Source organism: Dendrobates tinctorius, unplaced genomic scaffold (assembly GCF_039654945.1).
Source record: "Dendrobates tinctorius isolate UK_male_01 unplaced genomic scaffold, ASM3965494v1 ptg000167l, whole genome shotgun sequence".
Classification (NCBI taxonomy): Eukaryota; Metazoa; Chordata; class Amphibia; order Anura; family Dendrobatidae; genus Dendrobates; species Dendrobates tinctorius.
This window is the reverse complement of record NW_027361834.1, coordinates 3,392,180-3,407,309: the sequence shown is the minus strand read 5'-3', so window position 1 is coordinate 3,407,309 and position 15,130 is coordinate 3,392,180. Positions and strand designations below refer to the sequence as shown.

The 15,130-nt window shown below is 43.8% G+C and overlaps 1 protein-coding gene across 4 annotated transcripts in view; it reads left to right on the top strand.

Annotated features, from left to right (window-relative positions):
* Window positions 1-15,130, top strand: part of DAZL (deleted in azoospermia like) — a 178,075-nt gene that overhangs the window by 122,539 nt on the left and 40,406 nt on the right. Inside the window, exons 10-11 of one of the 4 annotated variants that reach the window (XR_012221256.1) lie at window positions 7,450-7,581; window positions 11,312-11,407. The exons of 2 other annotated variants lie outside the window; for them this stretch is intronic. Coding sequence is in view for 1 of the 2 variants with exons in the window: in XM_073550732.1 (XP_073406833.1) it covers window positions 11,312-11,407 (96 nt within the window). In the remaining variant the exon portion in view is untranslated. Of the gene's footprint in view, window positions 1-7,449; window positions 7,582-11,311; window positions 11,408-15,130 lie in introns of those variants that run through there. One more of the 4 variants, XM_073550732.1, reaches the window with a different exon arrangement.

The window sequence follows — 15,130 nt, the reverse complement described above, 5'->3', positions numbered from 1 at the left end:
AGCTGGGACCGCAGTGACAAAGCAAACCATTGGTAACACATTATGCCATAAAGGTTTAAAATCCTGCAGTGCCCACACGGTCCCACTGCTCAAGAAGGCACATGTGCAGGCCCGTCTGAAGTTTGCCAATGAACACTTGGATGATTCTGTGAGTGATTGGGAGAAGGTGCTGTGGTCAGATGAGACAAAAATTTAGCTCTTTGGCATTAACTCAACTCGCCGTGTTTGGAGGAAGAGAAATGCTGCCTATGACCCAAAGAACACTGTCAAGCATGGAGGTGTAAACATTATGTTTTGGGGGTGTTTCTCTGCTAAGGGCACAGGACTACTTCACCGCATCAATGGGAGAATGGATGGAGCCATGTACCCTAAAATTCGGTGTGACAACCTCCTTCCCTCCGCCAGGACATTAAAAATGGGCCGTGGCTGGGCCTTCCTGCAAGACAATGACCCAAAACATACAGCCAAGGCAACAACGGAGTGGCTCAAAAGAAGCACATTAAGGTCATGGAGTAGCCTAGCCAGTCTCCATACCTTAATCCCATAGAAAGAAGCACTGAGTTGCCAAGCGACAGCCTCAAAATCTAAATGATTTAGAAATTATCTGCAAAGAGGAGTGGACCAGAATTCCTCATGAGATGTGCACAAACCTTAACTATAAAAAAAAAAAAAAAGTCTGACTGCTATGCTTGCCAACAAGGGTTTTACCACCAATTAAGTCTTGTTTGCCAGAGCGATCAAATGCTTATTTTTCACTGCAAAATGCAAATAGATTTATATCATTTATACAATGTGATTTTCTGGATTTTATTTTTGATTTTCTATCTCTCAATGTCAAAATTAACCTACCCTTAAAATTATAGACTGTTCATGTCTTTGTCAGTGGGCAAACTTACAAAATCAGCAAGGGATCAAATACTTATTTCCCCCACTGTGTACAGTATTGTGCAAGAGTTTTATTTGGAAAAACAATTCTGCAATGTAAGAAAGCTTTAAAAAATAGAATTAGTTTATTTTTACCAATTGGCAAAATGCAAAGTGAATGGATAAATCTAATCGAATCAGTGTTTGGTGTGGGTGCACTTTGCCTTCAAAACAGCATCTGTTCTTCTAGGTACTTTTTGCATAGTTTTTTCAAGGCACTTGGAAGGGAGGTTGTTCCAGACATCTTGGAGAACGAACCACAGATTTGGGCAATTCTTTTTTTCTCCATGTAATCCCAGACAAACTTGATGATGTTGAGATCACGACTCTGTGATGGCCATGTTATCACTTCTAGTTCTTCTTGTTCTTTATTACGCTGAAGGCAGTTTTTAACCCCTTCATGACCGGAGCTTTTTTCGATTTTTCACTCCCCTCCTTCCCAGAGCCTTAACTTTTTAATTTTCTGTCAATATGGCCATGTGAAGGCTTATTTTTTGTGGGACGAGTTGTACTTTTGAATGACATCATTGGTTTTAGCATATCGTGTACTCGAAAACGGGAAAAAAAATTCCAAGTGCTATGAAATTGCAAAAAGAGTGCAATCCCACACTTTATTTTTAGTTTGGCTTTTGTTGCTAAGTTCACTAAATGTTAAAACTGACCTGCCATTATGATTCTCCAGGTCATTACGAGTTCATAGATAAAAGAGAACATAGACATGCTTGGTGTCTAAGTGGTGAAAAAAAAAAATTCCAAAGCTTGCTTAAAAAAAAAAGCGCAATTTTCCCAGACCCGTAGCGTCTCCATTTTTCGGGGTCGGGGTGAGGGCTTATTTTTTGCGGGCCGAGGTGACGTTTTTAATTATACCACTTTTGTGCAGATACGTTCTTTTAATCGCCCGTTATTGCATTTTAATGCAATGTCGCGGCGACCCAAAAAACGTTATTCTGGCGTTTTTGATTTTTTTTTCTCGCTACGCTTTTTAGCGATCGGGTTAATGCTTTTTTTATTGATCGGGTGATTCTGAACGTGGCGATACCTAATACCTCGATTGACTTTGCTACATATGGGCGATGAGGAGATCGCCCATATGTAGCAGATTTACTGCTGTTCCGAGGTGCGGAAACAGGATAAGTCAAGAAGAAACCCCAGATGCACAGCACACAGGTAAAAGCATTGACTGCCAGTGGGGTTTATACAGTAACAGCCCCACCCAGTGCTGACAGCTTCTAGAAACCCAAATGAACTGGATTAACCATGTAGTTTCTAGACCGGCTAGAACCGCAAATTCCAGGAGTAATATAGGATTGATGCTGTTAAGTATCACCCGCAACAGCGGCGCAGCTGCCAAAGCAGAAACCTGCACAGATGTTGCAAATATATTGTCTAAAAAGCCAAATAGGCCACGTTTTGACTCCCTAGTCACACACCTGCTGTCATTTTTCTACATCTCTGTTCTGAGTTCTTGCACTCTTGAGTCACTTAGCGTTATTTCCATGTCAAAGTTGTATTTTTTGTTTTCCTGCAATTCACAATTCTGAGTTGATGGTACTGCTGGAGATCTTCCAATTTCAAAGGGAATAGCTAGGGCAACATCTGACTCAGGACGCTGTCATACGTTGATTAACCCCTTTCCGACATCGAGCGTACATTTACGCCAAAGTCGGACTCCTCCGGCGTGAGCCCACATTTTTCCCAGGACAGGTCAGCTGTTTTGAACAGCTGACATGTGCCCACAATATCCGTGGGTGGAGTCGCGATCCACCCGTGGCTATTAACCAGTTAATTGCTGCTGTCAAAACTTGACAACAGCATTTAACAAGCGCTTCCGGCAATCGCGCCGGAAATGCGCACACCGGTGACCCGCATCATGTGGTCGCAGGTCACCAGTGTGTCGTCATGACAACCAGAGGTCTCCTGGAGACCTCTATGGTTGTCGGCGCCAGATTGCTGTGTGCACCACCCAGTGGCTGGCGCTCATAGCAAGTCAGCAATTCTACAATATAGAGGCGATCTGACCATCGCCTCTATGAAGCAGAGCCGATCAGGTCATGGCACCTTCTAGTCTCCCATGGGGGCTATTGAAGCATGCCAAAATTAAAAAGAAAATGTTTTTAAAAATATAAAAAAAACAAAAGTTCGAATCACCCCCCTTTCGCCCCATTCAAAATCAAACAATAAAAATAAAATCAAACATACACATTTGGCATTGCCATGTTCAGAATCGCCTGATCTATGAATAAAAAAAGATTAACCTGATCGCTAAACGGCGTAGCGAGAAAAAGTCAATGCCAGAATTACGTTTTTTTTGTTTGCGGCGACATTGCATTAAAATATCGTATCTGCACCAAAATGGTATCATTGAAAAGTCAGCTCGGCACGCAAAAGATAAGCCCTCGCCCAACCCCAGATCACGAAAGAGACGCTCCTGGTATCAGAAAATGGCGTAATTTTTTTTTTTTTTTTTTTTGAAACATCATTTTTATTGATTTTGTAATGAAGTTGCATATTACAAGTTATAAACATTGCATTGAATTGTTACAAAGAACATATTTAAACATGCTTATCACCTAAGCCTGAATAGAAGCAAAAATAAACTTAACAAATATAAAATTATCAAACCCCCTTACGTCCACATTTTTATAGATTACATTGACTGAAATCAGACACCTTATCTCCAGCTCCACCTTATCCTCCATATAGCTCATATAACACATTTCAGTTTACCCAGATTACCACTCAAATCCTCTAATAGACACCACTCCAAATCCACAAAGGCGCTCATTAAGTCTTGAATTTCTCTGGTGGTCAGTGACGTTTCTATAAACACACTCCATTTTTAAAAAAAAAAACAAATTTCGTCATTTTATCTTTATTTCTTTCTGTTTCTCTTTGTTCCAAAAATAAGACCGATGTTAAACCTTCCTTGATCTCTTTTATCCCTGGGAGTGTTTTAGCTAGCCAGTGTTGCAGAATTAGGCCGGGGTCACACTGGCGAGGAATACGGCCGAGTGAGAAGCGCTAAAAGCACGCATTACACACGGGGTCCCTCGCACCAGCCGTATATTTCTCATCCGTATTCTACGGTCCGTGCCAATCGCAGCATGCTGCAATTGTCAGCGTACTACGGCCGTAGTACGCCAATGCAAGTCTGTGGGTGCACAAAAAATACGGTTTACACACGGACCACACATGTGACTTGTGAGAAATACGCACCAGGTGTCTTTTAGCAAAGCCGTCAATTCAGTGCGCTATACAGTAAACTCACACTGACAGTTTTAATAAAGAAACGAAAGAATAGATATATACAGTCATGGCCAAAAGTTTAGAGAATGACACAAATATTAATGTTTACGAAGTCTACTGCTTCATTTTTTATAATGGCAATTTGCATATACTCCAGAATGTTATAAAGAGTGATCAGCTTAACAGCAATTACTTGCAAAGTCAATATTTGCCTAGAAAATTAACTTTATCCCCCAAAACACATTTCAACATCATTGCAGCCCTGCCTTAAAAGGACCAGATAACATCGTTTCAGTGATTGCTCCATTAACACAGGTGTGGGTGTTGATGAGGACAGGGCTGGAGATGAATCTGTCATGATTAAGTAAGAATGACACCACTGGACACTTTAAAAGGAGGCTGGTGCTTGGCATCACTGTTTCTCTTCTGTTAACCATGGTTAGCTCTAAAGAAACACGTGCAGTCATCATTGCACTGCACAAAAATGGCCTAACAGGGAAGAGTATCGCAGCTAGAAAGATTGTTGACTGAGGTGCAATCTATCGCATCATCAAGAACTTCAAGGAGAGAGGTTCCCTTGTTGCCAAAAAGGCTCCAGGGCGCCCAAGAAAGACCAGCAAGCGCCAGGACTATCTCTTAAAAGTGTTTCAGCTGCGGGATCGGGCTACCAGTAGTGCAGAGCTTGCTCAGGAATGGCAGCAGGCAGGTGAGTGTGCATCTGCATGCACTGTGAGGCGGAGACTCTTGGAGCAAGGCCTGGTCTCAAGGAGGGCAGCAAAGAAGCCACTTCTCTCCAGAAAACACATCATGGACAGACTGATATTCTGCAAGAGGTACAGGGAGTGAACTGCTGAGGACTGGGGTAAAGTCATTTTCTCTGATGAATCCCCTTTTCGATTGTTTGGGACATCTGGAAAACGGCTTATTCGGAGAAGACGAGTTGAGCGCTACCACCAGTCTTGTCTCATGCCCAACTGTCAAGCATCCTGAAACCATTCATGTGTGGGGTTGCTTCTCAGCCAAGGGAATGGGCTCTCTCTGTCTTGCCTAAAAACACAGCCATCAATAAACAATGGTACCAGAATGTCCTCCAAGAGCAACTTCTCCCAACCGTCCAAGAGCAGTTTGGCGATCAACAATGCCTTTTTCAACATGATGGAGGACCTTGCCATAAAGCAAAGGTGATAACTAAATGGCTCAGGGAACAAAACATAGAGTTTTTGGGACCATGGCCTGGAAACTCCCCAGATCTTAATCCCATTGAGAACTTGTGGTCAATTATCAAGAGACGGGTGGACAAACAAAAACCTTCAAATTCAGACAAAATAAAAGCATTGATTTTGCAAGAATGGACTGCTATCAGTCAGGATTTGATCCTGAAGTGGATTGAGAGCATGCCAGGGAGAATTGCTGAGGTCCTGAAGAAGGGTCAACACTGCAAATATTGACTTGCTGCATTAACTCATTCTGTCAATATAACCTTTTGTTACTCATGATATGATTGCAATTATATTTCTGGATGTGATAAAAACGTCTGACAAACACACCTAAAAACCAGAGGGCAGCAGATCATGTGAAAATATAATATTTGTGTCATTCTCTAAACTTTTGGCCATGACTGTACACATAGTGTGTGTGTGTGTGTGTGTGTGTGTGTGTGTGTATATATATATATATATATATATATACTGTTTAGTTCATCGGTCTTACGCATGTAAAATACTGACTGTATTTTGCGTCGGTTAGTGTGACCCCGGCCTTAGACGTTTTGTCACCATTGCAATGGTGTGAAACAAGTCATGTAGCCGTCCCACTCTTGTTTTACTCGTAGTAAAGTGAAACAACCAACACAGTGGATCTACTTCTACCCATATCCCACATATCTTCAGATACATATCCTGGACTTTTAACCAGAGTTCTTGTGTCCCGGGACATGACCACAATCCATGTTCTGTGTCTGTTTTGGGCAGTGTACATTTTGGGCAACTTGTCTGCCTATCAGGATTCCGCGGAGTCGGAGGTTTATTGAAGCCACATATTATTTTATGCATTATTCTGAACTGACTATCTCTCCATTGTTCATTGATGATATGCTTTCTTACCAATTCCAAACCTGTTATGAGCTCATTTTCTGCTCCACCAGTTGAGAGTTCTCCTTCCGTTCTCCCTCTGGTGGTGACAGGAGGTAGTGAGGTTGGTTTAATTGGTAGTGATCTGCCACCTGGTGAGGAAGATAACGATTGGATCTCCGGAGTATCAGACTCGATATAAGACAGCCGACGCCCTATGCTGGTGATTCAGTCTGCTTCTCAGGTCTTGGACTCGGCTCTGTTCCTGTCTTCTCAAGTTAAGTTTGTTTTTGCTAATGTTCACACTTGCTCTTGTTGGTCAATTCAGTTTTTTGTGTGGTCAGCCAGCCCGACTGGGCTGTGCTGAATTTCCACTCTTATTTATCTGTATTTGCCAAATTGCCTTTTTTTGTCCCTTATTAGATTGGCCTCTTTTTGCTCTGTCTCAGAATATTTCAGAGTGCTGATATAGTGGGAAAAGTCTAGTGACTTCAGGGTTAATTTTGCTATCGGTTGTGTTGGACATTTTGGTAGGGTTTTTGGCAGATTGCAGACAGTGTCTTTCCTTTTCTGTCCTTTCTAGTTAGTTTGGCCCCATCGTTTGCTCAGCCTATTTTCCTGCCTTTGTTTGTGTTTTCATCTTGTTTCACCGTCAATACATGTGGGGGGCTGTCTTTCCTTTGGGGTCTGCTCTGGGGCAGTTAGTTTTCCTCTTTTCCTGCTTTAGGCTTATTTAGCTCTCCGGTTGTGACGAGGCGTCTAGGACCACCACAGGGTTCTTTAGTAGAACCCGCGTTGCCATGCTAACTCATCGGCGACCCACGGTCATGTGAAATGGGTGGGGTTATTGACCCACGGTCATGTGAAATGGGTGGGGTTATTGACTTAGCATGTTTACAGCCGCGGGTGAATCGCAATTCCACCTGGGGCTGTTAGGAGCCCATGACTGCTGATCAGATCAGCGGTCATGGGTTGGAAAAGGTGCAAGCTCATCACCGGAGCCCGCACCAAACGGGGAGGCTTCCAATGGAAGGATATATCAGTCATTGGAAGTTGAGGGGGTTAAAATCCACTTTCTTCATGGGACAACCCCTTTAAAAGAAAGTGGTGGAAATCGGCTTTGTGTCGGGTCATTTTAATCTGCTGTGATTAAAATCAACTTTTAAAATTAACTTGGTTTGTGGGAAAACTCCTTTAATTTTATTTTTAGGCCCAGAAGAGAGGTTCCTCATACTGAATAGCATATTTGCACAACAGGAGATCATCTTTATGGAGTTTCCTTGTGGCAAGTGAACTTTAATATGTGTGCCAAGGACAAGAAGCAAAGTATAGAAGTAATGAGGTATAAAATAATCTCCTTTGCAGAAACTTTCACCCCTACACGGTGCTGTTGCATTTTGTTGTGTTTTAGCATCTCATTTACAATAGATTTACACCTTCCTGTCGATGTCGCTTTGTTAGAAGATAGATGTTTGTTATGCATAGTGATGGACTGGGGAACATTGAGCCCACCAGAGGAATTTATTCTGAGGGCCACCTTTCCTCTGTGCAAAAACATCATCATTAAAAGGGTTGTCTACTACTAGGACAACCCCCTTCTTTATCTAAATGTTTGGGGCCAATAAAATAAAAAAGCCTATACTCTTCTCCCGTGCAGGCACCGTTCCCACGGTGTCGGCACTCAGTCCTAGGAGTCTCTTGAAGTTGGTGTGACACGTGATGCCCGGCACCCAATCTGCGATGGAGTCACTATCCCTGCCTTTGCACATATTGAACTTTAAGAGGAAGTCAGGGGGCTGCAGCTGATCTTTTTTTAATTTTATCAGGGCCAAACATTGAGATCAAGAAGAGGTTGTCCTAGTAGCGGACAACCCCTTTAATATTGAGTTTTTCTGACCAGGGCAAATTTTTGTCAGGCACTGTATCTTATGATATTGACATAAGATACGCAATGTTAAAGATTTGGCTTGCCTGTGTAACCAGTCATCGCAATTTGTGGTCACGGGCCGATGACCTAATCTTCCTGCTTTTCTGAAAATGTTAAAGCATTGTGATAACCCGGAGGAGATCTCTTCAACGACACAGCAACGACCTGGCGGTAGTTAGTACCTTGTCACACAGTAGCTTTTCAAACGATTCCCGCCTGCATCCCTGAGTTCTGCGTCGCTAACGAAGTCGCTCGTCGGCGTCAAACACAGCGATGCGCGCTGGCCGACGTAAAAATGGCCCAGGACATTCCAGCACGATCAGCAATATCTTTGGGGGGGGGGGGGGGGGCGCGGTCGCTGCTGCGTGTCACATGTAGCGAGATCGCTGTTGCGTCACAAAAATCTGTGACGCTTCAGCGATCTCGCTATGTGAGAAGGGGGCTTAATTCTGTGAGTGAGTTTACTACGCACTGTTTGTATTCTACATAGCAGTGCTTGAAGAAGAACATCTCTGGCCTGCAAAACTCCTTATAATGATAAAGTGAAACTTTGGAGAAAGCTGTGCAGTGTAGATCCTTAAATGTTTACATTCAGATTATGCCAGAGACTGTTACAGCTAATTGGCATGGGTGCCTGATATTGAACCTCCAGTTGTCAAATATCAATAATTTATCGAAGCTACAAGTAATCATTGATATTTGCTCAGAGAAGCTGCTTAGTTTTTTCACCTGCTACAATACCATGTTCACAATACCACCCCCACATACAGTATGATACCCTTGCTGTAAATTCCCCCAGACATCTACAGCATGATTAGCAAAAAATGGGCACTGCCAAAGCTGAAAACTGGTGTGAACAGGTGCGAATTAAGAGTAGCCCTCTCTATATATAACAAACAAAGTTGCACTCTGTAGCGCTAAAGCAAATATGAATAGCATTACTACTCTTGATAATAAGAAGAATGGCACATAATTTGGCCATTTCATGCATGCCTAGCACCAAGCAACAAGGCTATCTTCGGTTTGCTGGAAACCTGACTAATGTGAATGCCTAATATTTAATGCTATTCAGATTTCATTATGGAGTTAAAAACAATGGTTTATTAAATTCATGTTAAAAGTCAAGAATTTAAAATTTAGAAAAGCATCTATTCCCGGGAATGTACGTAGCCTTAAGTGTTTCGAACGGTCATGTTCTTAATCATAGTGTGGTATAGTCCCACAGCGCAGAGACTCCTTTACGTAGTATGTGGAGAGGAAATGACGTGAACCAATCATGTATGCTATATTTTTCGGATTAGAAGACGCACTTTTTTTCCCCCCAAATTGGGAAGAAAATGTGGTTACGTCTTGTAATCTGAAAATGGCTTACGGCTGGGTTTCGGCGGTGAAGCTGGGGTCACAGGAGGCAGCGTCGCGGAGGCAGGAGTAGGGTGATGCTGCGGGCTTGGACTAGGAGCAGGGTGTGTACCGGCTCTGAGATCTCGTCTCCTGAAATCTCGATCTGCGCATTGACTCCTCTGGTGGCCATTTTCCCAAGGCCCACCACAGGGAAATCATTGGGAAGGTCTTTCCGCTCAGCGCCAACCTCTTAAGAGAGCACAGGAACAGCAACACCAGAACACCCCTTCCTCCCAGGCCGGTGCCCACAGCATCGTCCTACTTCTTCTGCAGCCAGCCTCCTGAAGCAGTGACCCTGCCTCTTTATGTTTTATTGAAATTAAATAAAAGCCTATAATTCCAACTCAAAATTCAATACATATTCTTGGGGTCTGATTTACTATTAATGCCCTTGGTGGTTCTAGTATCTAGTTTAAATATGGATGATGGCCCTCTATATAGAGTATGATGGTCACCACAGCTCCCCTATATGCATTATGATGGCCCTCAGTTACATTGTGTGTTATGCAAATAAAGTCCGTGGAGCCTCATTTAAAGGTACTGTCACACTAAGCGATATCGGTAGCAATATCGCTATAACTTGTGACATTATAGCGATATTGCTAGCAACATCGCTGTGTCTGATACTTACCTACGACCGCTCCCCCGCTTGTTATCACTGATCGCGTGAGAACGTCCAGGACTGTTTCTCGTCGTCAGCTTCCTGTGGAGAGACGGGCAACGAGCGTGGAGCCGGGCGGGAAGACGCAGGATCGCCTAGTGTGACAGGTAAGTAGCGACCCCCGTCCCCAGCGATGTTGCTGGTGAGATCTGCCTGTGTGGCAGCTCACTAGTGACCACTTAGCGATGCACCAGCAATCCTGACCGCGTCATATTGCTGGTCGGGATCGCTGGTACATCGCTAAGTGTGACAGTATCTTTAGAGTCTCACACACGGGACTAGCCAGATCTTCCTCCAGGGAAGGACCCAGCCAAGGGGTGGCTCCTTTCGGAAACCACCATTACCACCATATTAAGTGGCCCTTTTAGTCAATATCCAGTTCTTTACGAGTTTACAGATATGACAAGGGAAATACCAAGGCCAGGTATCCATCCACAGACAGCTGTTTTGGCGTGTTGCCCCTCCCCAGTGTGGAGTAGGATTCTGGCTAGGTGGGAGCAATGCCTAGTAGACCAACATCACAAAACAATCACTGAGCTCAGGGAGACCAGTCAATGAAAACACTGCGGCAGCCGGCAAAGGCGCTCAATCAGTGAAATCCTAGGTGCAATGCTCCCTGGGAAATACGAATATGCAAATAAAGTCTGTGGAGCCTCATTTAAGAGTCTCAAACACGGGACTAGCCAGATCTTCCTGCAGGGAAGGACCCAGCCAAGGGGTGGCTCCTTTCGGAAACCACCAATACCACCATATTAAGTGGCCCTTTAAGTCAATATCCAGCTCTTTGAGTTTACAGGTATGACAATGGAAATACCAACGCCAGGTATCCATCCACAGACCCTGAGGGGACCAAATATACCAGGATAGGGATATATTAAGTACAGAATTGGCCACATTTTTTGCTTCAATTTTTTTTTCTCCAAATATCCTCCTCTAAAACCAAGGTGAGTCTTATAGTCCGAAACATACGGTGTATATATACACAGTGATTTCTTCAGGCCTTCTAGTCACAGGTAACATTTATCTGCAGTGGTGTAGCATATGTCACATTAGATTTTTTTTTTTCTATTTTTGCCATTCCAGAAAGTGGACAGAAGCATTCAGACCATTTTATCATGTCTTATCCATGGAGATGGGAGGCGTCCAAGATCTATGTTTCCACAAGATTATTACTTAAAGGTATAGAGAATCAACCAACATTTTTCTCTATTGGCATAAAGTGTGACTTGTCTCTCTGAACTCAAAGTGCTCTAGAGGTCCCTGCTGGGACCATAAGTGATTAGATCTCTTTTACATAGTTGCCTGAGAGCTGAAGCCACTGCTTGACCACAGAGGCAGGTGATGAACAGGACAACATTCTGTTGTAAGTGATGTAGACCACCTGAGCGGGAGGTAGTATTACGTGTTTGAAATTCTTGAATTTCTTGTGTGACTACCAGTAAGGCTGAGTTCACACGTTGCAGTTTTTTCGCGTTTCCACGGCGGTTTTAACCCCGCGATTTTGCCGTGAAAAATAAGCATCCCATGCATTCCTATGGGATTCTGCAATGCTGTGCTAATGCTGCGGTTTTTACCGCGGCGGAATCGCTTTGCGGTAAAAAACGCAGCATGCTCCTTAATTTCGCGGAATCGCGACGAACCCGCACCCATAGGAATGCATTGTTCTGCTTACTTTCCGCATGTGGCTGTGCACATCATGCGAAAAGTAAGCAGAACTTTTGCGGATGGTACCCACGGTCCGGAGGAGAGGAGACTGTCCTCAGGGCTTTGGGTACCATATCCCTGTAAAAAATAGAATTTAAAATAAAAAATATTATTATTCTCACCTTCCGACGTCCCGCGCAGCCTTCCCTCCCTCCACGCTCCCGGTCCCAATAAGCCTTTGCGAGCGATGACGTCCGTTCTCGTGGGATCGCGAAGTCTCGCGGTCATTCGCGCGACATCATCGCGAATGACCTCGAGATGTCGCGATCCCACGAGAACGGACGTCATCACGGTAATTCGCGCAAAGGCTTACTGGGACCGGGAGCGTTGAGAGAGGCGGGAAGGCTGCGTGGGACGTCGGAAGGTGAGAATAACAATATTTTTTTTTTATTTTTTACATCCTCTCTTTTACTATTGATGTCGCATAGGCGGCCTCAGTAGTAAAAAGTTGGTCACATTCGTCAAACACTACGTTTGACGAGTGTGACCAACCTGTCAATCAGTTCTCCAAGCGATGCTCCAGATCGCTTGGAAAACGCTAGCATTCTGCAAGCTAATTACGCTTGCAAAATGCTAGTTTTTCCGTGGGAAAATCGCCGGAATTTAAAATGCGATTTTCCCGCGGAATGGAATTCCGGAATTCTCGCTGTAATTTCCGCGAGAGTTCCGGTACGTGTGAACCCAGCCTAAGAGAGCTCTTAGCAGTGAACAGAGATTGATGAAGAGCAGATCTAGTTGGGCTCATTGCACACCTGTTTAATCTATGTACCATACTTCTCTGAGTGTTTGGACAAAACCCTAAAGCGCTTCGTGTTTAATTTGAATGCGGCTTCACTTCTGAGCTTTGAAACATCTGATTGCCACAAAACAAGTGTTTTATATTGTAGCTCAGATGCCTTTACAGCTTTACCACTAGTTTCAGTACTAAAATAGTCCTGACAGGTTCCCTTCAACCTTCAATAGCATAATGATTCCCCCCCCCCCTTTTTTTTTTTTTTTCAATTTAGGGGACTTCTCTAGAAAAGTGTAGGGAAAAAGGAAGAAATCAGGGGAACGGTGAAGGGGAATAGCTACAGGCAGAGTAAAAGTTATCTGCTCAGTCATTTATGGCACAAATGTCCCACGGATATGCTTTAAATGTTTGATTAATGCAGGTCTTAAAGTTGGGTCCAGGTCATATCTCCAGAACAAGGTTCACATATACTACCTGGTCAGGTCGCTGTGGGCTGCAGACAGGAGAATAGTGTGTTTGCGGAAACAAGAAAGCAGATTTGCTCTTCAACTCCCATTGAATTAAATGGGGAGACCTGCACATTCTCCATTTATTCTGTCTGTATGTGTTGGTCACCTAGCTGGTTAGGGGACCCTTGACCCTAGAGATGGGTGCAGGTTCCAGAGATGGGACCATATCTTGTCAAATTTTTGAGGTATCCTATGGATATGAGATAAAATACCAAAACAGCTCTTTATCCTATGGATATGAGATAAAATACCAAAACAGCTTTCTGGTTTTTTTTGTTTTGCTTTGTTTTTAAAACCACATTCATGGAAGCTTTATTTTTCTTAGACATTTAAACAGTTTTGGCAATACTAAGCAATTAATAATTAGATGCTAAATATTATAATCCGAGAATCTTCCTGAAGAGAACGGGGTAAACGCAGTCCACTACACTACTGAAGAGTCCTCATAATAGAGGTGGAGGATTGCAATGAGTGGATGAGCGCTCTATTGTTCTCTTGATAGGCCTGCATAAGGATAGCTTGGACAGATGTGGGAAAAGTTTTGCTGATTTCTACATTTCCTTTTACAAGATACCAACCATGTCCTCCTAAATCTTACTCCCAGCCCCCACCCCACCCCTCTCACACACAACCCGTGCCAAACCCCACCAGCCCCATCAAAGAAAAAGTAGAGACCCCACCATATAATTTCAGTGACGAGCTCATGATTAATGTGAACTGAACCTTATAATTAAAGTGAGCAAAAAATGCTATGTACCTCAACCTGTTACCCATAAAAACTTCAATTTGTCCCAAAAATGAAACAAGCCTTCACTTAAAGGGAAGGTGCCGCAATTTTATATAATTTGCAAAAAAAAAGAGTAAGTAACAAAACATGTTGTTAAAGCAAATGTTGTACTAACCAGGATTTATGGTTTGTTTGTAATAATGTTTTAATGTAGCCACTGGGCGCTGACATCTTGACTTGCAGATCTGTGGAGGACTCATACAGTCTGCAAATATGGCCGTCCCTGGACATAGGAGACTGCGGTCGGCTCCCGACCCCACATTGCAGCCTCATTAGCAGAGAACTGGGCACGCCCCTGTGGGCTGCACCATTCACTGCTGCAGGTGTGGCTGGGCGCCATTTTACTGTAGCCCAGTGCTATCTGCTGAGCTCCACTTTCTGCACAGTGCTTCCTGCTCCAGCTCCACTGTCCTGTGTCCTCCTGCTCTGTCTCCGCCTCCTCACTCACACACAGCCCCAGTGATCTCCGGTAATCTGACACCTTTGCTTTTATAGTGACATATACAGCCCATAGTCTAGTGTATGGGGGGGGGGGGGGGGGCAGTTACACCAGTGTGAGCATATCTGTAATACTGTCTCCTGTGATCCTGCCTGCTGAGCTGTGTATCTAATCCTCCCCTGTGTGATACTGACTGCTGAGCTATGTATCTAATCCTATCCTGTGAGATACTGACTGCTGAGCCGTGTATCTAATCTATCCTGTGTGATACTGTCTGCTGAGCCGTGTATCTAATACTATCCTGTGTGATACTGACTGCTGAGCTGTGTATCTAATCCTCCTGTGAGATACTAACTGCTGAGCCATGTATCTAATCCTATCCTGTGTGATATTGCTGAGCCGTGTATCTAATCCTATCCTGTGTGATACTGACTGCTGAGCCATGTATCTAATCCTATCCTGTGTGATACTGACTGCTGGACCGTGTATCTAATCCTATCCTGTGTGATACTGTCTGCTGAGCCGTGTATCTAATCCTCCCCTGTGATACTGACTGCTGAGCCGTGTATCTAATCCTCTCCTGTGTGCTACTGACTGCTGAACCGTGTATCTAATCCTCTCCTGTGTGATACTGTCTGCTCAGCCTTGTATCTAATTCTCTGCCGTGTGATACTGCTCTCCTGAAATACTCTGTGCTGCTGTCACCCTGCTGGTTTTATGTGTGATCTAC